This window comes from Colletotrichum paranaense, assembly GCF_030867605.1.
Source record: "Colletotrichum paranaense strain IMI 384185 chromosome Unknown Scaffold_5.1, whole genome shotgun sequence".
Classification (NCBI taxonomy): Eukaryota; Fungi; Ascomycota; class Sordariomycetes; order Glomerellales; family Glomerellaceae; genus Colletotrichum; species Colletotrichum paranaense.
Window position 1 is genome coordinate 2,948,261 of NW_026848963.1, and position 24,982 is coordinate 2,973,242.

The 24,982-nt window shown below is 54.0% G+C and overlaps 9 protein-coding genes across 9 annotated transcripts; 2 read left to right on the forward strand and 7 right to left on the reverse strand.

Moving 5' to 3' along the window:
• Positions 1 to 1,850: 1,850 nt before the first annotated feature.
• On the forward strand, positions 1,851 to 2,354 carry CPAR01_07394 (uncharacterized protein; the record flags this gene model as incomplete). The annotated part of the gene is made up of 1 exon (XM_060491663.1): positions 1,851 to 2,354. The coding sequence occupies one exon, from the start codon at positions 1,851 to 1,853 to the stop codon at positions 2,352 to 2,354; it is 504 nt and encodes a 167-aa protein (XP_060350537.1).
• Positions 2,355 to 4,423: 2,069 nt separating this feature from the next.
• Positions 4,424 to 5,450, reverse strand: CPAR01_07395 (uncharacterized protein; the record flags this gene model as incomplete). The annotated part of the gene is made up of 2 exons (XM_060491664.1): positions 4,424 to 4,719; positions 5,072 to 5,450. 2 exons carry the CDS (start codon positions 5,448 to 5,450, stop codon positions 4,424 to 4,426), a joined length of 675 nt encoding a protein of 224 aa, XP_060350538.1.
• Positions 5,451 to 7,697: 2,247 nt separating this feature from the next.
• Positions 7,698 to 10,442, reverse strand: CPAR01_07396 (CP2 transcription factor; the record flags this gene model as incomplete). The annotated part of the gene is made up of 3 exons (XM_060491665.1): positions 7,698 to 9,930; positions 10,130 to 10,282; positions 10,429 to 10,442. The coding sequence occupies 3 exons, from the start codon at positions 10,440 to 10,442 to the stop codon at positions 7,698 to 7,700; spliced, it is 2,400 nt and encodes a 799-aa protein (XP_060350539.1).
• A 2,029-nt stretch (positions 10,443 to 12,471) lies between these two features.
• On the reverse strand, positions 12,472 to 12,822 carry CPAR01_07397 (uncharacterized protein; the record flags this gene model as incomplete). Its single annotated transcript, XM_060491666.1, has 1 exon — positions 12,472 to 12,822. One exon carries the CDS (start codon positions 12,820 to 12,822, stop codon positions 12,472 to 12,474), a length of 351 nt encoding a protein of 116 aa, XP_060350540.1.
• Positions 12,823 to 14,061: 1,239 nt separating this feature from the next.
• Positions 14,062 to 14,415, reverse strand: CPAR01_07398 (uncharacterized protein; the record flags this gene model as incomplete). The annotated part of the gene is made up of 1 exon (XM_060491667.1): positions 14,062 to 14,415. The coding sequence occupies one exon, from the start codon at positions 14,413 to 14,415 to the stop codon at positions 14,062 to 14,064; it is 354 nt and encodes a 117-aa protein (XP_060350541.1).
• Positions 14,416 to 15,869: 1,454 nt separating this feature from the next.
• Positions 15,870 to 16,136, forward strand: CPAR01_07399 (uncharacterized protein; the record flags this gene model as incomplete). Its single annotated transcript, XM_060491668.1, has 1 exon — positions 15,870 to 16,136. The coding sequence occupies one exon, from the start codon at positions 15,870 to 15,872 to the stop codon at positions 16,134 to 16,136; it is 267 nt and encodes an 88-aa protein (XP_060350542.1).
• Positions 16,137 to 16,891: 755 nt separating this feature from the next.
• CPAR01_07400 (uncharacterized protein) lies at positions 16,892 to 17,659 on the reverse strand (the record flags this gene model as incomplete). The annotated part of the gene is made up of 1 exon (XM_060491669.1): positions 16,892 to 17,659. A coding segment is annotated over one exon (768 nt), but the record flags the coding sequence as incomplete, so codon positions are not given.
• An 821-nt stretch (positions 17,660 to 18,480) lies between these two features.
• On the reverse strand, positions 18,481 to 18,720 carry CPAR01_07401 (uncharacterized protein; the record flags this gene model as incomplete). Its single annotated transcript, XM_060491670.1, has 1 exon — positions 18,481 to 18,720. One exon carries the CDS (start codon positions 18,718 to 18,720, stop codon positions 18,481 to 18,483), a length of 240 nt encoding a protein of 79 aa, XP_060350544.1.
• A 1,840-nt stretch (positions 18,721 to 20,560) lies between these two features.
• On the reverse strand, positions 20,561 to 21,100 carry CPAR01_07402 (uncharacterized protein; the record flags this gene model as incomplete). Its single annotated transcript, XM_060491671.1, has 1 exon — positions 20,561 to 21,100. One exon carries the CDS (start codon positions 21,098 to 21,100, stop codon positions 20,561 to 20,563), a length of 540 nt encoding a protein of 179 aa, XP_060350545.1.
• Between the last annotated feature and the right edge of the window lie 3,882 nt (positions 21,101 to 24,982).

Consider the following 24,982-nt stretch of genomic DNA (forward strand, 5'->3'; position numbering starts at 1 on the left):
CACTTGGGCAAACCTTGTCCCCTCGAGGTCCTCCCCCAGAGTTACCACAGCGAGGCCCAGCAAGGCTAGCTTATCGCAGGGTGTATACAGTCCGTAAAGGCCCACAAACGCCTTTGGTAAGAATCTCGTGGGGACATTACTTACCCAAATTTGAGAGTGAAACAATCTACGACTTGAGAGACGACAGTAATAGCACCGAATGTAACTCCATAACGAAATTCCCACGACTGACAGCTGAAGGAATAGACGATACCTCACCTGATACTCTCACCTTAAACAGCAACCTCCCTAGACACAACCCCAACGGCGAAAGCACCCGACTCCGCTTACCTTGCCGGTCGACGGTTGAGGGGTGAATGGTGGATGACTTCACATCGACGAAAGCATAGCGAGACGGCATGTCCGGCCCCAGTACCGACTTACCTTTCCCTCATACCATGACCCAAAAGGCAGGTATTCTCTCACCTCTTACGATCAGGCATCCCATCTGTCCGCTCGACCTCATTCTCTAAGGAAACTCTCCATGGCCCATCCCCAAACATAAAACAATGGATGGATGTAGCCTCAGAGCATGGCTGTGTAGTGAGAGTATAGCATGCCAGCCCAAGCCCACCCTCCTTCCAAGCATCCTCGTAACTATTCCGCTCGTCGGGAAACACCATCCCACGTTCCGCTTCGATCCGCTTCGGTGTCACAGTCTAGCATTTCCCATCCACCTGTTGCCTTTTATCGTCGTGCCGGATGTTGAAATCGCCCTTGTGGGTTGAGTCGGCAGAATCCATGGGCAACCGACCTCATCATCGGGGCTGCGTGCTTCTATACCATCGTCACTCGTGTCGAATGACTCCATCAACGCAAATCCGTTGCAACGTTCTCGCTATCGTCGTAATCGTATCATCGTGTATCCCATTCGTGTTCGTCGTGGTCTTCGTCATCGCCCATTTCGCGCCCAGTATCTCCCCCCTTTCCGTCCCCTACGCGACCTCGGACATCAACCTCATCGCGAAGTTCCCATCCAGAGCAAGCGAATCTCCATCATTCAAATGATCCAGATTCAACCTCAGTCGTACTCCAATCCAAACTCATACAACCGTTGTGTCGTCGTAAATCCCAAACTCCTTCCCCCCAAAGCGTCGCCCATCCACGCAGATTCCACTGAGCGTATTCCCCAAGTCGCACGAATGAAAAGAACAGTCACAACAAAAATGCACAGGCAAAAAAGTGCAAATAGAAATCACTGGAATTATAGCTAAATTCTCGCTCATCTCTTATGTGGCAAAACCCCGATCCTCTCCCGCCGGCCGTTCCTACGCTGTACTGGACCGCGCAACGTGCCCCCCGCCTCCGAAACGTCGCGGAGCTGGTAGAAACGGGCAATGACGTACGGCCGATCACCGCCGATCACCATTCGCCTCCTCTCACCTGAAAAGTAACCCCAAAATCCTCATCAACTCAATTCCACCAAAAACATGACAGCATTGCGAAAAGAATATAAAAATCAACAGCAAATAGGCATAATAAATCCAAAATCAGTTGAATTGAAAACCCAAAACGGGCCGATTCGGATAACTGCAGAACAAAGCTCTGCAAACTGCCATCTCCATGTTGAAAACCACGCAAAAATTGGTCAACCAAAAAAACACAGCAACAGATTTCCCCGCTTCTTGCAAACAGTCGATCTGCAGATCTCATTCCTCTTGTTCGCCGTCAGAACCATCAGAAAGAAAAGACCATCGCAAAAAGATCCGGGAGAATCCCTGCCTTTCACATTCGTCGGTCGTTCTCCTTCTCTTTGACAAAGCTTCTGAAACGTCCCATCATCCACAGAGTTCTGTCATCCCCAGCCGATCATGGGCTCCCATCTGACCGTGCCGAGGCCCCCCCCTCTCAAAACGTGTTTGCCGATCCCCGCCACTCAACGTGCCTCTTCGCCAGCCTGTCAGGTCAGGTCACCCAGAGAAACTCTGAGAGCTTGCAGAGAGGTAGGGTGGCGAGCTGGCGAAACGGGGGAAGCATACACAGTAGAAAAGAAAAGGCACCTTTCAGCCCTAAACTCAATGCTACTCAGCATACTGCGACAGCTGCCCCTAGAAGGCATCTTCCCACGGCGATCGCGTTTCTACTGGGACTCCTGCCACACGATCACCGTCGCATTCCAGGTGACAGAGTCTGCAGATCTGAATATCGCCCCGCGCGATAAACCTCTCCAGTGGTCTCTTGTGGTGATAGATGCCCCTTTCGCCGCCAGAAGAGTTATCTTCTCGCTGCCGATCGCGGAAACAAGCCAGGGGCAAGCTTCTGTCTCGCGTGGCGACAGCTCGTCGCCTGGCCACCCGCAGCATCCTGCCCATTGACCAGTGGAAACGCTTGTCTCCGCTGCTTCAAGGGCTTCTCGTTCGCTTGTCGCCTGCCCTACAGGGAGCAAGACCGATTGTAGGTGGCACTGGGGGCACTGATCCGTCCTCAAGGTCCCGAAGGGGAGCACTTGCACCCACAAGGAGCCAGCTGGCAAGCGAGGATCGCCGTCTCGGCTGCTGCTCTACAAGGGGAATGCCCTCATGCAGCAGGTAACAGACCAGTAGATAGTGAAGAGGATGTGAATCGCGAGATCCTGCAGCCCTAGCCCCTTCTCGCCTACGGTCCTCTCACTCCTCCTTCACCCTCGCCCCCCCACGTTCCGAGCCAAAGGCCAGAAAGGGTGTGAAAGGGGAACACCGCCACGAACTCGCGATCTTCCCTCAGGAGAGAGCTCTCGGGTGTGGCAAAAGCCTCAAGTTACCGCTTCAGGAAACCGACAGGCCTCGTGTGTCGTCGCCATTGGCTCACCATTGATGTTCCAACGGCAAGACAAGCGTCACTCCGCTACCGAAGCAGAGAAACCTAGTCCCTCACTGTGGCTGGAGAGGAGGTGGAGGATGGGGTAAGGAGAAACGAGGAAACAAGAAGAGGGTTTCTCACCTCGAAGTCGCTGTGTCCTGGAGGAAGAAGGGAGTCGTAGAAGCAGATAGGAGAAAAAGGCAGGGCACGATCGGTGTAAGAGCGTGGAAAGGGCACCAGAACCTCACATCCATCAACCAAGAGAGCCGCGTCGAGCGTTGGTCCATGGGGCATCGTCGACTCTTATCCTCTTCAACTTGGCGAGAGTCCCTTGTGGCTGGGTCCAAGACTCCCTTCTTCTGATGGAACCCCTCCGCCATGCCTCCCGAGTCCCGAGCCCTCGTGGCACCCCTATCCTCGGCGATCCCAAGAGTCTGGAATCGTGTAGGGGTCCTGGCACCCAATGAGCGGCCCAGATGGTGGCGAGATAGAAAGTGACTTCTTCCTAACGAGACCCCAAAGACACTCACCCCTGGGGCGCCCACTGCGTCCGACGGCTGCAAAAGCCGCACCTACGCACGAACGCCATTTGTTTCCCCCATCCGTCCCCCTTCAACTGTGGCGAGTGCATCAGACCAGAGCCAGTCAGAAGTCGTACCTCTTCCACACCTGGCGCACACCCCCCAGGGAAGCAGCGGCTCAGCCACTTCAGCCACGCAGCTCTCCACACATATCGTTCGAACGCTCCAAGTGTGGCTCGCCTCTAAAGCCACATGAAGCAAGTGATCGACGTCTTCCCTACACTTGTGGCGGGCGAGGTCGAAGCCGAACAGAGGCCTTAAACCCTTCGCTAAACCTAATTGTTTTACGCGAAGGGGCTGAACCCTTGGCCAGCTGAGATGCCATGGTCTTGATGAATCTGACTGGATACTTCCCCTGAAGAATGATGCGACTTCGATATATAGTTTGGAGTGATCTTCATGCCATGGAGGATCATGGGCGCCGGATTATCGACCTGTGGCACCAACTGTGGCTAGTAGCCGCGCAATCATGGCGCATCCTGTCTCGTCACAGGCTCACAGAGGTCATCTGGAATGTAACTGCCCTCCTTTTCTCTGCATGAAGTATCTTCGTGTTCCATAGACGCCGTCGAAGCTGCGTGACAAGGCTGTCTCTCCGAGGTCTCTCTTACAGCTCGTTGGGTCCAGGCTCTTCTGCGTGGTCCTGGAGATGCTCCCGTGGTCGTCAATGATCAGCGTGCAAACGCTCCGTTTTGGGAAGCCGGTTGAGCCACTCCCTTAGGACAAAAGGTCCCAGTCTCTCTCGTATCTTGAGCCACTCAGAAGCGTCTGCTGAACGGCTTGAGAACTGATTTGTGGCGAGTGCCCTCCACCATCTCTAGGCCGTGGCTGGCACTCCATTTTCCAATGTACCGGTACTTGGAATGCAGGACCTATGGCTTCACCCGCTCGCGTAGACCTTCACCGTGCACTCGTGCCGCTGCATGATGCAGACCCTTCGGAAATCATTAACTTTCAGGTGCAGGGTCTCGCAACCGCGTCTTCGCGACATGGTATGAGACGCGTGGCCGGAGGAGTGCTTCCCGCTACTTTTCTCTTCTTGGGTGATTTGGTGTGTACAGCTCCAAATTCTTAGACAATGTCTGAAGAATTTGAGACACTATCAGGCTCTGATGCAAGTTGGGCAATCTTCGAAGTATCCCTACGTTTTTTTTCCCATCAGCAATGGGACCATGGGGTCGCATGCGACCGGGGCCGAAGGTGCTACCGTTACCTTTAGCCGCAGGAGATCGACCTGGTAAGGCGAAAGCCTCGCTTTCCGCATGCCAAGGCCGTTTTCTGACCCCGAATTCCCCGCACGCAGGCCCCTCTTTGAATGTATCTGTCAGGAAAGTTCAAGACTACCGGCGAAATGCGCCTAGAATTTTTCTGCGATGTTGTGAAATTTGTTGGGTTTGACGTCTTTCAGTAACAGTTCGACGTGACTGGACTGTATTTCAATCACAAACCCTCACCTCGGCATTTCGAAATATCAGACGGTCCGGGCTATTGGTGCCGGAGACATCGATCAGAAGATCGAGTCAGAGATCCAACAACTCTCAATCTGTTAGCGTAATGTAATACAATCCAGCCGTCGCCGTGCGTGATTCAGAGACACAATGTCGTTTGAGGGCTTGTCCTCTGACATCGTCTGGCAAAGGAGGTTTTGTGCGGCCACATGGTTGCGGCCGTACAAGAGGCCGGTCGTTCATCTTGCAGCTCTAGCCAAGGGCGGCCTCCATGATAGACACCTTTGATCCAGGCTACAGAGGTGATGTGCCTGTGATGTGATACGACATCGCTTTTGGTGAGATGATACCATGATACGTAGGCGATCGAATTGTATGAGCATGGGTAGTTGTTTGTGTACGCTGGTGTCTTGATATCAAGCTCTTTGAGGTCAGCACGTTTGCTGCTCGAAAGTATCGACCAACAACCTTTCTCTACACACCCCTCAGCCACAAGTTCTTGGAGGTAGCCGAGCAACGCAGCATCCAACACGCTCATGATGGGCCATTGTAGTCGTAGGTAGTCGCCCATCTTTGGTCCTGTGGTGCGTCGCTTGCGCCACATGTGGCTTCTCGGCCTCATGGCACGGATAGGCGTATGTAGGTCGGCTTACTAGCTCAACCTTCAAATTTTGACTCATGTTTGGGTCATCCGAGGAAACGTCTTCGAGCGAATGAGACAAGAGTCCATGGCGCTTCCAGATCCTCGAAACACGCAAGCACTCGCCACATCATTAGTGGCTCATGAATCTCAAAAGGCAATGGAAGGCGGCGATCGCTGTGGCTTGACGTAGAGCAGTGAGGGGGATTGTCGGGCGGCCTCGCGAGGTATCTTGTACTACGCCGATCGCACGGCATGGCCGGAATTCGGCCGGTGTGTAAGTGTCTCGCCGGGTACGTCGGGGGGATGGTCTGCTGACGGATCGGACGAAGTAAGCAATTGCCCCGCTATTCGCCAGTCGGTGGCCGCGGAGCTGTCGGGGTATGTCGCGATGGACCCCTTTCAGCGTATGAGCACCTGATGTGTCTTCCATCCATACTGAAAGCACTCGATAGGGTTGTCGAACATTTTCACTGATTCGCTGACCGAGGCATGCATGTTGAGTGGTCATTCTACCCCAATTCGAGAATTCCGATCGCAGAATAGCAGCCTGATGGATCAGTGGTACTCAAGCAGCTGTACGGAATTAGGTTGCCATCCTCGATGGAAACTTGTTGCCTCAGCCTTTACCATGTGCTTGCCCAATCTTTTTCACCCCGTAGAGTCGCAAGAAAATAAACTTCGTTTGGCCCCGTTCCCCAAAAGTTGCATCTTCTGCTCCGGTTGGCTGGGATCGTTGAACAAACATGAACTGCGGGGGTCAAAGCTCCTAGGAATTAGTTGATGCCGTATTCACGAGCCTCAATGTCGGATTCTGTCGTGATTTCACCGAGGGCCAGCGAGACGGTCTGGATATGACTCTCAAGCGAGAGCCTCGCTCTTGTTCGAGGGTACGAATACGCCCGGATCCCGTCGGCGCGGCGCGGCGTCAGGGCGTTGGAGCAGGTCGTAATGGGACCGATCGGACGGAAACCGCTGTGCGGCTGGAGAAAGACAGTCGCTTTTCATCGACGATGTTGTGGACTCGATGGCTGTATTCAGGGATTATCCCAGGCGCGGCAGACCGAAACTTTGGATCCGTCTTCATTGCCAGAGGGAAGTCTCCGCTCATGTTGTTCGATTATGATGGAGCATCCGGGCCCGCGATGACAGTGGTCTAGACCGTCGACGGCGCTAGTTAAAAAACACTTCGACAGCGGTTTCAACGCCTCCCTGGTGGCTCCCACGATCGAAATGAGCGCTTCCCACGCGAGATTAGCCACAACACGGCCATCTTCCAATCATCGTGCTTAACGACCTAAACGGCGGCTTTTGTGTCCCAGTCAGTAATAACCGCCGTGCATGACCTATACGGAACCGACATGAGCACTAGAGTCAGCCATTGTTTCTGTGGTTCGGTCTCTCGGGCCTGGCAATCTCAATTTGAAATATGCTTGATGCGAGCGCTGCGATAATAATGCAAACTTCATGAAAATGCCGTAAATTCTCTGTTCCCGGATAGACCGAAGAAATCAGCGGGTATGTTGCTATGGTACAAGCGACAATGCATTGCAGTGCAGGGAGCTCGTCTCTATCAATGTTCCCCTCCATGCTTGCGTCACTCCATCGGCCAAGCTACATGGCTCCTGAGCGCTCAGGAAGCAAAGACACACACAAGGTGTTGCCTCGAACAAATGAAAGACAGAGAGTTGGGTACCAAATAGTATGGTAAAAGTTATGGATGCGTGAAATGAAAGAAGAGATTGAAAAAGGCCGCATCAGAGGCCATTGGCAAGGTCGAAAGGGCCACAGAAGTCTGGTTTGTCTATGAGATCTTCTTCGTCGTGTGTCTGCCCGTCGCGCTTCCAACGAGCCTCTCCAGAGTGTGCCGAACGGCCCTTGCGGAAGGGGGGGATATCTTGTGTGTTTTTTGCTGCCCAGGATTGCCCATAGTGGCCCAGATCTAAACACCCAAATCATAAAGTCGCCCACGATTCGTGTGGCGAGAAGCGTTGAAAAGAAGAAGCGGCCCATCCAGGGACTTGGTATCTCAAAATCAACAACGCCTTCGGAGCGATATTCCAACCATGCGTGTGCGAGCGCGTGTATGCCTATGCCACCCATATCCTAGTGGCCTCCCTGGTGACGAGCAGAAAGAAAAAATGAAGCCCGTCCCCAATTCGATTCCTATCCAATTGTTGCTGTAGTAGAGATGGATCCGATTATGTGAAATTAAAAGTTAAGGCGCAATTCGAAACCGCCTTGTGCAGATGATTGATCCATGGCGTCGCCATCGCTTGGGTCGATGGCCATGTCCCATTCGCGTTTGAGCTGGACGGGGTTTTCGGGCAAGATCTCCTTGATTTCGAGCCTCATGTCTTGGCCTTCTCTGAGTTCTTGGATGACGTCGTCGTCTATCTCGACCTCGAGACCACGATCGAGAACGTGAACTGTCCGCAGAATCTTCGAAGGATCCAGGTTCCACTTTGCAGCCACACGATAGTTAAAGTCTTTGAGATTCCTCTGGGCCAAGTAGATAGCCCGGTAGTACTCCCGCTTTTCTGGCTCCGTTATGTTGGGTCGGAGAATGTAGAAGCAAGCTGCGGGCTTTACCACGCGCTCTGGAGGAGGACGATAAGCTGGGTCCACTCCTAGTGCCTCGATCCAACCGCTCAAATTGCCCGCATCGTCTGTTTTGGTGACCTTGGTAGGTTGGTCTGACCCTTGCCGGGAAGCAGGTTCGCCAGAGCCCTCACCCTCAAACCCAGCCCATTGACGATTGGGGACAACTGAAGCCTGAGACGCTAGTGATAGGGAGCTCGGCGAAGGTGATACGAGAGACGAGCCAGCAACAGAACTGCGGCCACTCCGTGCTTGCCATGCTGGGCCTTCGCGGGATTCTACCTTGGCAAGTTCGCCTTGCTCTCCAGGAAGCGAAACGGGGTGCAGGTCTGGATCGTCGAGTTCTTCGCCACGTAGGTACAATACGCTCACAGGTCGGGTACTGGTAAACATATCCTGCAATGTTTGAAGCTTGAAGTGCAAGTCTTCTTCGAGAGGAGGGCGAGTTCCGGCCCCGGCTGAACTGGTGGAGGACATGGACCAAGTTCGCTTGTGTTTCTGAACCTTGCCGGGTCGCTGATCTGCACCCTTGACTTGTGCTGCAGCGTTCGACCTCTTGCGCTTTCCAAAGTCCTTCATGCCGCTTTCAGCTTGGGTTATCTGTTGCTTGAGCTTGTCGATGGTCTTCTTGACGTGTGCAACATCATTGGAAAGCTTCCGCTCGGCACCGTGGTCGCGGAACAACTTGACCTTGCAGAAACAGATCTCCGGGTTGGCATCGGCTGCTGGCTGTGCGATGTCTATCGGGAATGTGCTGGTCTTGGTGCAGAGTCTTACTGGAATGCCTTTGACACCCTTGGAGTGACTGAAGTCGGTTGACAAAAAGTTGAAGCGTACGGCAATGTTGCATTCGGGGGCGCCGTTGATGCCGGGGGTCCAAACCACTGAAAACCCGTCAAAGGAGGACGATTCCAACTCAACACGGGTTCTCTTGTCGTCGCCTTCGGTCGGCTGGCCTGCCTCTACATATTCCACGGCCTGCAGCTTTCCGCCTCGTTGATGAGCTTCGTTTGTGCCTCGTCCCTCTTTCCACAAAGCCCAGCAGACGCCGGGCTTCTGCCTTTGCTGCTCGTCTTCGAAGGAGATCCGGACAAAAGTGCGGAACTTGGTCCCCGGAGCCACAGGCATTGTGGCATTGGTATCGACCACAGATAGAGAGTAAGCCTGGCCCTTGTTGAGATACGTGACGGGAATCTCATCGGCGTGTTTGATCATGGCGGTAGGGGCATTCAAAGTAGCGTGAAACCGGAACTTCTCAGCAGATGGTGGCATGACCGCAGCCATGGGCAGGCCTCCGAATTGGCGTCCCTGGAAACCAACCATGGGCGAGTTGTGAAATGCGCTGTCGATAGAAGCCATTCGCTCCTCAGATGGATCAGAGTTCATTGGCGACCCATCTTGCTCCATAGTCTCGTATCCGGTGTCTTGATGAACAAATGACGAGGGGGCGAAGGATTGCTGGTGTGCCGGAGGCTGGATAAAGGGATTGAAGGGTTGTTGAAATTGCTGAGGGTGGTGCATTCCTTGCATACCCTGGAACCCGGCGAGGTCCATCATAGGCTGCCCAGCGTGCATTGCGCCTTCAGACGTAGGCATCGACAGAGGCGTCCCGAGACCCATGCCGAGCCCTAGGGTAGGTGTGTGCAAGTCACCGGCTTGAGGATGATAGATGGTGTTGGTGCCTCCCGGCGTGGGAGTGTAGTAACCGGGCGGAGCATTGGCGAAGTTGGTGAAGGAGAACGAGTTGGGGTCAAGCAGCGACGGCGTGAACCTCCATGGTTCATTCGTAGCTCTGGGCGTTGGGTCTTGATCCCTGAAAGCTTCATGACTGAGGCTGTGGCTTCTACAGAAAGTATAATGTTAGCCACAGAGTCGGATAAATCAAGCATCTTTTTTGGAATACTGCGCATGAGTCCTCTTGATCCACACATGGGCAAGAGTACCCCGCGTTTCTGCCTGAACTCGTCCCGGCGGGCGCGGCCGGGTGCCGCGAAAGCAACTGCAAAACTCCAGAAAAGGTTCATGATGGTATTTGTACTGACCTTTCTTGAACGCCCGGAATAGACGGAACCATGCCCGTATTATCAACGGCGGCGCTCGCGGCGCCAACTGGGGCCGTGGTCGTAACAGCCACCTCGGGGAACTGCTTTCGAAAAGTGGCCAGCAATTCATCGCCGGGTTTTTGGGCGCTTGTTCTGTGAACAGGCACACGAGTCAGTACATGTCCGGGCAGGCGCAAAAAGGTTTCGAGATGGCGCAACAACGCGCGCATCCTCTGCGGGGAGCCGGGCTGCACAGCTATTTTTGTCGGCGCATAACGACAAAACATGGCAGAGCTTACCTTTGGCGAAACATCTTGATAGTAGATCTGCGCGCTGCCTAGTGACAGCGATACCGAGTTGGTGTTCAGTAGTTGTGGGTGATCTCCCGAATCCAGTCTCTTTCTGGCGAGCGATCGAACGGTCCGAATCCTCGCCCTCGTGTTGCTGCTTTGCGACGCCTGTCTCTTTTTTCTTCTTCGTCTGCCGTGATTCAGCTGAGCAAGCCTGAACTTCCTTAACGAGCGTAGGTCAGGTGGGGGAAGGCCGAGCTTTGGCGCCTCATAGAGCGGTCGGAAGTGAAAACGAGCGAATGGGTAGGTGATAGCGTCGTACGTGGTCGCGGAACCAAATGGGGGGAAAAAATCGATACGAAATTGGTTCTTCAAATGGTGATGTGCAAAGTCGAATGGGCCGCTAGCAAAGGTCGAGAAGTTGCAGTTCGAGAGGAAAAGGCCGCTCCGGTATGACGTCCGTGGGGAGAGAGCGGTATATTAGAGGATGCGGTGGGTACCTGGTAAGTACGTGTGTGAAGCAAGGTGGACAGACAAGGATGCGCGGCGGAGTCACAATGGCCTAGATGCGCAGTGGGCGTTTCTGTCGATATTGGAACTGCTTCGCCGAGGAGATGAATCGGGCGGGTGTAGCGGCTTGCTTAAGAGGCGCAAACGAGGAGACTAAGACGTTGGAAGACAGAGACCATGCGCGCACCAGAAGTAACAGCAAGTGGTAGTCTGTTGGTTCGCCAAAGGGTCTCGTAGTCTTGGTGTGTGGTTTCGGGTACGGCCTGTAATGGTGCGTTGCTTGGTACACAACCTGTGGCTCAAGGTGAGTAAATGGACGGTAGACAACACGACGCGTGCGTGGGCGAGGTATGCGTATTATGCTCCGGGGCCGGGAGAGAGGTTGGAAGAGCGCGCAAGAGCGAGAAGAGACGCGGCTACGATGGAAGGTCGGAACAGAACTTCAAGCAAGACGGGTAGGTAGAATATCCAAGGGAAGAGGAATGGATGGGATGAGCGGTATCTAATGTATGTATGTGTGAATGCGCGCTTGTAAGGCAGAGCAAGGTAAGGTAAAGAGAGGTCAGGTAAGGATGGGGGTGTGCGCACGGGTTGAACGACGGTGCAGTGCGCCCTTTGGGCTGGGACCTGGGTTGATGGATATGAAGATGAATGGGACCTGGGTCTGGGACCTCCTTGGAGGAGAGAACTGGGGCCCTTGGGGCCTTGGGTTGACGCTGGTAAGGGCATGGGTGTGTGGGATATGGAAATGGGTGTTGGAAGAGATGGGTAAATGGGCATGGGTGAGGATGGTCGGGGGGAATGGGTACCTGACGATGTGCTTGGGCAAGACTGCAAAGACAAGTAGCTGATGGTACGTACTCTTTTTCTTCCCTCTCGTTTTTTCTTTCCTGTGAGGTTTGCGGTTGTGGGAGTGGGATGAAATGTGGAAGTGAGGTGAGCTAGTTGACGTCAGGCAGCAGCAGCAGCAGCAGCAGCTGAGTCGAGAGACACAAAAGAGGTGAAATGGGTTGCAAGGACTGGCAACGCAGGAGGATACCTAACAGAAGTTGGAGATGGAATAGCGACAAAAGTGAGGAGAAGTCGGGTAGGAGGGGAAGGATGGAGAAGAAGGCCGGTATATGGGAGAAGTCTGGCGGAAGATATGAAGAAATCGCAGTGGGGTGTGTTTGTGATGTATCCAACGGAGGATTTCCGGCAGTAAGGTAAGGTACCTTTTACCTTTTCCTTGCCTCGAGGTGGGTGAGGTGGGAGCAGAGCTGAGCAGAGCAATGATGCACAGCAGAGCGAAGCTGTGTAAAGTACGGATACGTAGAGGGATGATGAATGTCAACTCAGGTTCTACTTCCGAGAGAAAGAGAGAGAGAGAGAGAGAGCAAAGTCAAGCTGGGTCGAGTGGAAGAAAGAGGTAGATGTTGAGTATGAGGAACAAACAGTCGCTCGCTCCCTTTGAATCACAGCACCGTGAAGGTACCTTAAGGTAGGGTATGTACTGCGTAAAGTAAGGCAGGTAGAGAAACGAGTCGGACGGGGGAGGGAGAACTAAGGTAGAAGGAAGAAGACGATATTGTGTCGGGTGCCATTGGATTGGATGTGTGATGTGTGAGGTCGGCCTGCTGCTGGAGCTGCCGCTTCCGCTGCCACTGCGCAGCTGGGCTGGACTTTGTCCCTCGTTGGCTTTTCTGGTCGGGTCGGGTGGACATGCGAGGTTCCGACTACTTGCTGTCTTGCGTGAGACACATGGTCAGCCGAGGTAGCGGTACGTGTCGTTGGAGGTGGGACTCGACTTGCAGTACATGCGTGCCACTGTTTCTCCCCTTCCTGCTGCTGCTGCTCCCCTCGCTCCTGCTCACTGGAGGTAAGGTGAGGTGAGGTGGTCTGGTCTGTACACATGTCCGTACCGCTACCGCGACTGTGAGGTCGTGTGTGGGCAGTGGCAGTGGGCAGGCAGGGGCAGGGCATGTCCATCGGCGGCTTCCTCCACTCGATCCCCCTCCCTTGCCAGGCCGACTGTCCATCTTGGAAAAAATAATTGTTAGTGCGCGACAATGAGCATTGTATCGCACCCCCCGCTCGCTGGCCCCCCCGGGGATGGGATGTGTCGACAAGGCTCATTTATGCACACGCCCCTCGTGCTCTTCGGAAAATGGACGGCAATGGTTGTACCAATGTCTCTCTCGAGCACCCAAGTATGGATACGTACTCCTTACCCCATCATCATCACTCAGATGGATGGGAGATACGGGAGAATGAGAAAGTGCCGCCGCTGATGTGTAAGGTACCAAGTACTGCAAAGTCGATGAGGAGATTCGGGAACGAACAAGAGAGGCGACCGACGACGTAAGGTAAGGTGAGGTGAGGTGACGGACTGACCGAATTTCTCTGTTTCTCTCTCTCTCTCCCGTAACGCGCAGCTCTGTGGCCCCATCAGACCGAGGTCAAGTCCATCCTTCCAGTCCAGATGTATCCGCACCCTGCTCTGTCGAGTGTTGTCTCTGGCGCCCCCAGCTTCGAATAGAATCGCCCACGTTATGCAAAGGGGGCGCGCGCATTCATCACCGCCAGTCAAGCGACCAGTCAAGCGACCAGTCAAGCTCAACCCCGACGAGTGTGGCACCTCAATCGTGGCTCGAGCTCTTGCACTCTCCGATGTCTTTCTTATTTGGCCAAGGCTGCTATTACGCAAGCTAAAGTGCAGAGTAGCGTATCTGTATCCGTACCGATGGTATACAGCACTACGGATACACTCACAGCATTGCCTCTCTGCCGGCCGTTCTGTTTTGCTCTTCTCCTTCCCCTGCACAGTCAGCCGACACTTTTTCTAACTTCAGTAGACTCGGAGAAGAGAGATTCGGAGAGTGGGGGATGGACAGGGGGACGAAGCCGCGCTACTCCGTCCCAGCGGCGACCTTTCCCATCTGACGTAGTTGCTTTAGCTGACCACTCTCTGACAGAGCCGATTAGTATGGCAGATTGATTGGGATCGCGGCTCGGAATAGACGTGAGAGGCAAAAGACGTCGTCAGTCAATTAAGAGAAAGTGCTGCGCAAAATGCAAAGGACCACAGAGTATGGATACCATCCACGGAGGCCTTGCTAGCATTTGCGACCTAAGTTGCGGATGCTAGTTAGTCTAAGGTAGTCGGTCCCTCATCTTCGGTTCTGCGGCGGCGCGGCCTGCCCTGGTGCAGTTGGGTGGTGTCTCGTGGTCGGGGGAGCTATTCTCACTCTGGCTTGAAGCCTTGAACAGGCGGGAACGGGGAAACGCGCGAGTCTTGTCAGATGGCAGGCCCTTTCTGGCCCTCTTCTGTCTGGATTGGGCCTGGCTTCGTACCGGTGTAGACTTTCCCCTCATGCGCCTACTGCGTGCCTCTTCCCACCCCGAGACAAGGTAAGGTACCTTGTACGCTGCAGCCCGCACAACGTTTGGTCCCTTGGGGTCCTTGGGATCAGATTTCGGCGCCGTCGCCGTTGCCGTGTGTCCCATCTTGGTGCTTGGCTAGCCCTGATGGTCATTGTTGGCGAGCCGTCATCCGTGTGCAGGCTCGATTGCGACAGGATAGCTTTCTCTCTCGAGCTAGCCATAGTAGCGATAGTAGCCATAGATTGGGTGCAAAGACGAGAATGGAGATGCTCGGTGATGGATGGGGACGGGGACGGGGACGGAGGCACAAGTTCGGCCAGCCAAGCAAACGTAGGCCATAGGCAGGTGCCGTCCGTTTCTTTAACGAAGCAATAAACATCCAGAATGATAGATTTTTCATTGTTCATACGCACCATGTGCCTGAGGCCTACCTTAGGTACCTTACTTGACTCCATAACCGCGGCGGTTTTCCCCATTCGCACTTCGTACCTGCTCCCGTGTGCCGTCCAACCCTCGCTCCTTCTCATTAATCAATATCATCGGGATTACTATTGAATCTCGATGTAAGGCAGTTGCTACACACCCAAGGGCTCACCACCTTTAATACTACCTACATTGCTGACATGGGGAGCTGAGCTAAGGCCAGGCACGGAGTAAGGTACTCTATCCTCTCCTTCTTCTTGTTTACTTTTTTGACCAACATGGTAAAACAGCCATGCCACATGTACCAAGGACAAGGAAGCAATGCTCTGACGCTTCCTACCCTAAGGCACCTTTCCTTGTTCAGAGGTACCTTCCCGGAAGGAAAGTAGAAGGAAGAAATAGCGCACCAGTCAATTGCTCCCGCTTGCTCCTGCCGTTCTCTCTCTCCAGTGTCTACTTCGTGCCTACCTTCCTTACCTCAAGGTAAGGTCATACGGGTTATGGTGTTTTTCAAATATGGGAAAGCGCAAAACGCCCTTGCTCAAAACAGAAACACCACACATGGCAGGTGTGCGATGAAGGGCGCCTTACCGAAACTTTAATCGTCAACTGGGCACTTTAAACGGCGCCTTCCTCGCACCTTATCGTCAAGCATGGAAGGTAGTAGTCAGCATTACCTTGCCTGCCTCACTAAACAATGTCTCTCTATCTGAGGGGGCCTGGGCCACCTCTCTAATACCTTTGCCCCAAGGTACTGAGCTGAGCTGAGCAGGCATCGCACCTCGACCTTTGCGGCGGCTTGCTCCTCCCGTTCCCTTGTGCCCAGCTCGGCTGATTCACTCCTGCCTCACACTTCATGTGTTGGGAACCTCGTCTTCCAGCGGAAGGAACTGAGAATGGGTGCTTTCCAAGTTGCGCAAAAGGCACCTTCAGGTTTCCAGGCTTTCTTCCAATGTAGAATTCTACTCCAAGGGACTTCCGTGCTCTTCAATCACATCATATCGCCGCTGCCCTCGTCCCCGTCCTCGTCGTCCTGCGTCCTGCGTCCGTCGTCTCCATCTTCGAGAACACTGAACTCAAGAACCTGCCGGGGCCAGTCCGACCTCATCTTCATCTGCCCACACTGCCACAAGCCAATTTCCAGTTCTGCGTCCATGCGCCTTTTTGTTTTCCCCATCCTCGCATTGGCATTTCCGGGTGCCATGCTCCCTTTGGCTTCATCATTCCCATTAACCCCGCCCCTGGCCCGTCCTGCGCTTCCTCTTCTGCCGTCTGCCATCGGTGCCATCCATGCATACCTTACCTATGGAGTACGGAGTACACTCTTCTTCTTTCTCGTCCACAGGCCTCATCCTTCTCATGTTAGTCTGCTAATGTGTCTACCGTCACAGTACTATGTGGGCTCGGTGGGTATCGTCTGATTAAGGCGTCGTCTCTTGGATCGGTCCTTTCTTGCGCCATCGCGTCTCTGACAGCTGGATGCCCCATGCCGGCGCCGCCCCTCCGAGAAAACGTTCAGTATTGGCATTAGGCGCGGAGCTTTGTACAACTTCGTCTCCAAAGATGCTCGCCGGTGCAGTCCGCCCATTGTGTATTCTTTGCACAAAACTTCCATCGCATTGTTACTCGACTCCAGGGTCCAAAATCTGCATCACCCTTCGGGCAGACCTCGTCTAGATTGACGCAGCCGCCCAACTACCTCGGGCTTTAACCAGTTATTCCGCTGAAGGACGCTCGCAATTCTCCGTCTTTGCTTTTTTCGACCAATTTCATCCGCTAACTCAAGATAATCTGCCAGCCCCCCGATCCCTCGTCCAATGCTTCAGATGCACTTTCTACTCCGTACAGGGCGAACTAGTACCGCACCATTCGTACGGGTGCATTCCGTCAACTCTCTCTGCCTGGCCGCTCTGGCCATAGGTACACAACTAGGAGTCGCGGATGGTCGGTGGACAAAATCGATGTGACACTTCATTCGTATAGCAGCACGCGGCTCGGTAACTCTCAAAGCCTACAGCGCTGCGATGCCTTCCAAGTCTGGTCGAGCCGTTTATCCCCGTCAAACCTAATCCGCGGAACGCCACCTCGGACTGGACGCTTAGGTATTCGTACTCAGTCAGTCCGTGCAGCGGTTGACATACCTATTTTTGCCAGTACGCAAAAAGTTGCTTCTTCGTCATAAGCAGTCAAATGGCTTACCAGAAACATCTACCGCCAAAGGATCAAGCCGGCGTGTACCAATACTTGCACCACCATACCACACCCGTTGTATATTGAAGATGGCGAAGGCTTGCCACAAGACCCCTGGACCCTTAAGCCGTGTGGCTGTGTAATCTCCGTTTTGCCCCTCGCCGATGCGCCCTAGACGAACTGGAGAGCTGCCGAATCCCAATTGAGCTGTGCCAGGACGGCCAGTGTCCGAAGATAGAGACTTCTGGGTCATTTGACAGATCGCAGGATACACCAAAACGGTCATGCCCGACGACTGCTGCCGTTGGAAGGGCATTACGCTGGCCATGGGCTTGAAGCCTAGGGCCTTCGGGGATGTTCGTCTGAATGCGATCCCGAAAGACGGGCTGTATGCGCTTCTTGTCGGCCAATAGCGACAACCTAACAGCTCATTCAGTCGATCATCGCTTCGACGGCTAAGCAGGCCGACACAAGTCGCCGGCGACACCCCACGCCCAAGTCTCGATGAAGTCGGGAATTGGTTCAGAAGCGGCAATGGTCTCGGATCGCATATTGCAACAACAGGCCCTTGGGGTGTCTCCTTTCTGCCTGGCGGCGATTCAATGTCTACACTAGTGAATGCAGATCTCTGCCCTGCAAGCCATGCCGCCCAAACCCCAAGTAGTGTTCTTGATGTCAACCACGATTCAGCGATGCGATCAGCGCTGCAATCGTCAAGACAATGCACACAATATCCGGACAGCGAGCATGATTTACCCCTGAACCCCCTACTGTTGGTCCCCAGCGGACGGACGGCTGTTGGCTCTGTCTGGGCTCTGGTTTACTGACAGGGCCGAATCCGACTTCATGTCTTTCATCGGGTCAATCGCGTATCCTTTACAAACGGTGCAATTTCACAGCGAGGCTGTAGTGGCTGCCACCATGCAGGTATGCTCAGCGTTTCAATTCCACCTCTTGCAGGCTCGTTGATTCGACATCCTAGGTTGCTCGCTAAACGGTGGCTTCGGGCCTGACTATCCTATTCCAGATGACTGGCCTTGCCGACCGTTACGCACCATCTAGTGAACTCTAAGTGGCGCTATCACAACGTCGCCAACGTTCTGTTAGCCTGGCGCGCCGTTGTCGCTACTGGACATGACGACTGTTACCCGCGCGGGACACGGCACGTGGCAATAGCTCCCGTCCCGTTCACACGCGACCATTGGCTGCCATCACTTTCCAAGGCAGATTTGTGTTGGCGCCATCCCGATGGTAAACCACATCCGACATCGTCAGTACGCTGTTTGCTGAAGACTTGCGGCGGCACAGTACTGGTGACTGTGACCGGTCATCGTGGCAGCCATTCTAATGGGTGAGATTTACTTTATGATACTGCATTGAGGAATCCATCAGTCCGGTACCTCGATACCTCGAAGGCAACGCGGAAACGTATCCGCAGTCATCATGCAGGAGACTTCAACTTGGCCGCGTAACAGGAGCATACATCACACAGCTCTGTCTTGACGTGGAGCTTTGTTTCGAATGGCTAATAATATTGAAAGGGGGGTTGACGTCATTTTCCCGGCCAGCGAGTTCCTAGATGCACCTCCAAGGGCTTACTCGAGTCAGCTCAATCCCCATCTTGAAATGCAACCAAGGCTTCGGAAACGAGAATTGACGAGGATTCTTCCGGGCCGCCGTCAAATCCACGGCACAAAACTTGTCGAGTGTTTCGTACTTAGCCTCTTTGAGTATCGAATTGGCCCGAAACGCTGCCAGAACCAAACCGCCCGGCCGTTGCATAACCGGGCGTGGTAGTTTGAGACGACGCTGCATTCTTCACAACCATTTCGGGATGCCGACTCGTCCAGAATCCTTCAAGCCGTGTCGAATCAAAGCAAGAGAAACGTTTTTTGACGATGGGTATATGGCTCCTTTCATTTACACAGTACATAGAAGTCCTCGGGAGATTACAAGGCGACATCCAGGGATCCATTGAGAGACTACCAAAGTTGGGCGCCGACTGATCATTTCCCACTCGGACCAGTAGCTGTCAAGAGAGGAGACGGGCGCTGCGATCCTTGTTTCATCTAAGCTTATTCACTTTACCGCACAATTCACTAATTACCACGAGAGCAAGCCTCGAGGCTAGAACACAAGAACCACAATCCTCAAGGCCATCGCCTCAATGCGCCTCTGGCTAGACTTTATGTAAGCCCCAAACCTGGAGAACGGAACAGTTGCCAGCGGGGTCTGATGATGAGCGAGAGATATTCCGTACCAGGGGTTCCGAACCGAAAGTCGTCAAAGATTCATCTCAGTCACACTTCACGGGCGGGCTAAAAGAAGATCTACTGTCGATGCGAGCTTAAGCGAGGGCCCGACTGCGGCTGCAATGACCTCTACAGTCTGCAAAGCTTGCCGACCACAACAACTTCCAGCACGTCCCAATAGTTCGGTGGAGGCACTGGATCCGCCTCAAGTCGTGACAGCTACAGGCCACACAGTTGCCCTTGCAGATGGGATCGCCGAGCTGCCAATTTGTTCTAGACGGACGTCAACGAAGCTAGCTCTCAGGAACATCTTCAGTGCACCACGCTAAGAAGAGTCCAAAGGAAGCCACTCAGATTTCCCCTCGGGCTCCCCGTATCTATGCAGCACAGGTACTCCATCAGTGCAGAGCGCTCGAGCCGAAACCTTTACCACAGGCCTCGGTTTAGGGAAGAAGGTTGATGGAGGGCCAGACCGTCTCATGTCACAAGCAACCCCATGCCTAGACTCTAGACCCGAGTGTCTCGCGCAGCGGCTGTGAGTATGTGACTGTTCCCAAATTATCAGGGCGAGGCGGGGACAACGAGGGAAAGGCTCTGACGTCATGACGACCCAGACTCACCTCCTTACCCACAGGCTAATGTCGAGAGTTCGAAACTCATCAATCACGGGGCTACAAGCCTGCGACAACAAGCGCGATACCTAGGTCTCTGGGTTCTGGACGTCGATCTACATCCGTAATAGGAGCCTCAGGAAGAAGGGTGTCATGAATGGTTTGCCGATTGGGCCGGGACTGGTTGGCGCCAATGACCAACATGGAATCGAAATAGAAGCACTGTTTGTCGGGAGCAGGCCGCCGCAGCTGGCCTACCCGTTTTTGATGCCGATCTTCGGCTCAAGACGCTGGAGAATCTGCCCATGGGCGTGGTAGTTCATCCCAGGACAGCTTTCAGGGGGGCAACGACGAACCAATCGTCGCTTGCCTTTGTCATCAACTTCAACGGTCGTTGTTTGGTTCCTGAGCACAGCAACCCAACCGTTCGTCCCGAGGAGAATGGAAGTTCGAGTCTACTCAACAGAGTTTCCACGACTTGACGAGATTGGACCGGGCCACTGGCCGAGAATCCCCCTCCCCGCACATAACAAGGCGGCCGAGCAGGAGGTCTTCCAGTCCAGGCCTGTTGATCAAGTTGCAAACTTATCGCCTTCTCCTCATGCCCAATCCTATTATCATACCGCTACACAGAATACAAATAAGAATGGCATCCAAGCACCAACCACAGAGTCAACTCCCAAAGGATCCTGCAGGGAAAGACCCAACGCACTCGTTGCAGTCCGATGAATTCGCATCAGTTTCGGGATAACATTGCCAACATTAAACCATAAGGATCCGGCCGTAAGGCTCCTAATTGAGACCCAGAAACTCGCCAAATATCGGTAGTTGGGGGTCCCGATAATTTCCAGCTGTGCGGTTCACGTCGCACACACCTGCCGTGGTTTGTGGGTAAGCTGATGGGAGGCAATCCTCGCGTATGGAAGAAGTTGCAGAGTCTGTGGGATGGGTCTCGTGATCAAAGACACAGACATGCACCAGCGCATGGAACATGGGTGGGCAGACTTTGGTGAGAATTCGCCCCTTCAGCGTCGTCTTGTTGCCATCGCCAAATGGCAAATGCCTCACTGACGACATTGGCAGCCAGTCGAAATGGGCCTCGCAGCTCAGACTGTGACTTTGATGGTTTTGTTTGGTGCCACTCAGATGGAGTCCACTACTGAAATTTTCCTCCTCCTCTTCATCCTGGGGGTGAGACCTGACGTTGATTTGGCACGGCGTACTCAGATGGAGAGGACGGTATTGCAAAGCGCCGTATGTTGCTTTCGTCCCCGGGGCTATGGAGAGAAACAAACTGATGCGGGGCCCAGGACCCGCGTGTGCGTGCTCCATCTCCATTCTCCATCTCAGTCTCCATTTTCATCTTAGACAAGGACCGGGGATGGTTGTCAACGCTGGAGGGAGCGCACCGCCACGGAGGGATGATGTCATGTCGTGCTTGAGAAAGCCAAACAGAAGCAGAAGAAAAAACTGTCTTCACTCGGTTGCTATTTTCACCAAAGTACGGATACATTTGGAAAAGCGACATCGACTCCACCAACAACATCCCACGATGGCACAAGCTCCATCCATTCCAAAGGGCTCCAATGAACAGTGTTTAACCCTCACGTATTCAGCCAACTCTCCGCAATGCAGCATCATTGAGAGTTGCGGTGTGGAAACCTCTGCGCCGCACGCTTGATTCGTGGCACCGGTAGAGCCCAGCGTTGTGCTATTGCAATGGTACTTGCATCAACAGTCGTTGCACAGAGAGTTGAAACAGACCCCGACAACACACGATCCATGGTTCTCTGTGTCATTGAGAGAGTTGTGCGGGACATGTTCGAAACTCGCAACCCTGTCATCTGATGGGCTTTACCTTCGTCAGACCAGCTTCCGAAAAGGGGAGCGCGCTGAGCTTTCCTCAGGGCCTCACTGCAGTCACATTTTGTGCCGTCCAAATGGGGATACTGAGGTGCCGCGAGCAACGTCATTCTCTCTAGAAACGGGGCTCCCGTCTTTGCTCTGTTCGGCCTGACGATACATCGAAGTATGGATACAAATACAGGGGTCGGCCAGTCTCGGCACCTCATTCTTCCCGGGTTGCGGCACGAGTGTGTTGTGGCGTTGACTGATGGAAACTAGTTGCTGGGGGCCTGGTGAGTCTGCCTGAGCAGCAGCAATCACCAAGTTCTGCCCACTACGAAGTACGGATACCACGAAACATAATTCTCTGATCAGTTGAACTTGGCCGGATAATTCACCGAGTGGATACGGACAAGGTGTTACCAGGCGAGATGGCAGAGTACATTGTCCATGAGTAGACGGGTCCAGCAAAAGCTCTACCCCGGGATCCTGAGCTCGACCATGGAACCATGTCCAGCCCAAATGCGAGCCCGCACTCAGCACTCAGGACGTTGCCGACCCAGACGTGCCAGAGACGGCTACTACAACGGCATGATGATTATCTGTCAAATAATCATGCCTGGTAGGCATTTCATGCCCATATCGCGCTAACAGATAGCGCACGGAGCGTCCAGCAAGCCCTGAGTTAAAGCCCGCATATGCGGTGTTGAAGCCAGCTGCCATCGGCCTCGCACGATGTTATCGCGAGCCACAAATCTCGCCAAGAATTGAAAATACAACGCTTCAGACCAGCTTGGGTGGGCGGCCGTGGTACAACACGGATAGAGAGCCGGGATCGTGGCCTTTCTGAGCGCGTCAAAGTGGGAGGGCAGCCATGCATGTTTGCGGGGCCCTGGCACATGTGGCTTCGGAGCACGCACTCTTGGGGTAAGAGGATTTCAGCAGACCCCAGGGCGTTCCGTAGCGCCTAGTATAACGGTATAACCTCCTGAGCGCTCATTGCTCAATGCCCGCAGGAAATTATGACCACTGATGGTGTGCATCCCAATCTGGACACATGGTTGAAGCCATCTTGGGGCATCCCGCGCAACGGCGCTGGGGTACAGGAGGCTAACTACGAGACCATGACGCCCTACCCAGCGATCGATACCAACCGTCGTCGGTTGCTCACTAGTACGGTTCCTTCAGGGTCCTCGCATTCAGCGCCAAAGCAAGGGACCAACTGCCCGAGTCTAGCTGACCGTTGATCGCCGATTCTAGAAGAGAATCAACCATCTCCTTCATGCTTCTATGTAAACGGCGCCAACAGTACCAGGTATTTGGTTGAGGGTCGCGGCAACCACAGTGGAGGTGGGGGGCACACTGGTGCTACGCAGTACTGATACATGGGCAAAGGCACGGATTTATTTTCATCTCTGAGTTGCCAGCGAGCCCCTTTGACTCATCGTTCATCGAGATTGCTTCACGGCTTACCTCGCGGTCAGCGTAAGGTAGTATAGGATCTCGTACCTTACCACTCTATCGTGGCCCGTAACTTCAATAGCTTGCCGAACCCTAAAGTCCCCGATTCGCAGAACGGCGACAGCCGCTCAGACTGGCTATGACGGAGATTCGACAATATCGCCCGCCATTAAGTGCCAATAAACCTGTCAAACTACGCTCCGACTGTGGCACACGAGTCAGTTGGAGTGTACTGCGTATGAACCAGAGAAGACATCTTGATGGGTTTCTCAGTCACCAAAGAGAGGGGCTACATAGTAGTCGCAGGCCGTGACCCGCCCTGGCCCATCATCCTGGAGCTTAATTCCAATCTTACCACATGCAACGCTGGGCAGTTGACGCAGGACACCTTCGGGGCTTGATCCCGCAGCCGGGGGAGTGCCATATGGCCACTATGGTCGCAACTCAGTCAGTGGAGATACAAGGTTGCTGTCCGACGCGCCGGTGATGAGAAGCTTTCGTCAATATGCGTCAGGGCAATGTCTCGTAGCCGAGCCGGTTGAGTTCGCCTGCTTGGGTTGAGGTCCACCTCACGTTACACTCGGAGACCCGGGGCACCAACCTGCGCTTTGCCGGACATGGGAACAAGGCCTCTAGGGACCGTTGTCATCCACCCCGGAACGTGCCCTTCTCTCGGGACTAGGAAATGACGAAGCTTAGGGTTAACTTTGTAAGCGCCAGTTGACGAGGGTATCCGGGCGGAGGTTGCAACACTAACGGCGGCAAAAACAAAGTCGTGCTGTGGGCAAAGCGCAGGTACAATTCCCTCACTTACACCGTCACGACCGTATACGGGGATGCAAGCTTCACTCTCCAACGGGAACGTAGGGCACAAACGAAAAGGGGATTGACGAGTACCGCGAAACACGTCCGACTCGTACTACTGCAACAAATCGCCTCATCCTGTTGTTGTTGTGGATGGGTGGTGGACGTACGGAGAGAGGCAATCTCATGGCCAGCAACTTGACTTCGGTCCTGACAGTGGAGGTGGCCCTCTCTCTCTCTCTGCCGTTGCCCACCGTGGTGGTCCGGCACGGCACTCACAGACGCTGACGCTGTGGCATCGGAGAGCATCCCGCGTGCGCCCTGTGGTCGGCCGGGATCAGGGTACAGATGGTGGATTTGCCCTGGGAATGCCTTTTAAGGGTCTCCACGGGCGCCGCTGGGATGCAGCCTTTATTGACGGTCACGTTTGCCCAAGGGAGAAAATTCGGTGTCGATCATGAGGTCATTGTCGATGGGAGAGTATGAAATTGCTGGAGGGGAGAAAACTCTTCGATGGACCCTTCCATGCCGTGGGTCTTGCGGGGGCACACGGGGGGCCGGGCAGCAGTGTGTTGTGCGGTGTTTGGGGGCACAAAAGTGAGATGGCAGATTGGTCCCTGACTCCGATGCCATGATCAAGGTTGGAACGAACAAGGTTTGCACTGGGCTTGGGTATTGAGAAAGGGCGGGAAGAGAGGGGAACTTGGGGGGGCAGAAAGCGACGATGATCATTTCTCGACGAGGTAGGTTTCTCGATGGGTGGAAATCATTCAATGGAACCCTTGATCGCGGCCCCCCCTGAGAAAATCATTGGAATTATATATATTTATAGAGGGCTGAGCCACGATGGAGGCAACTTGGGGAAGTATTGGAGGGGAGGCACTGACGTTATTCGCGTACGATTCTTGCAGATATCAGACATGGGGAGAGGAAAGATTGGCGTGTCCAGATACGTGAAGCAGAAGGCAGGAAAAGGGGGTTTGGTTACAGGATATGTTTGGTGGGTGGGAAGAGACAGGCGTGAATAGCAACTAACACGCCCCCCGGTGCCCCGAGACGCATGTCCGACGTCGAGGATTCAGCACTCCTCAGAGAGAACGTCGG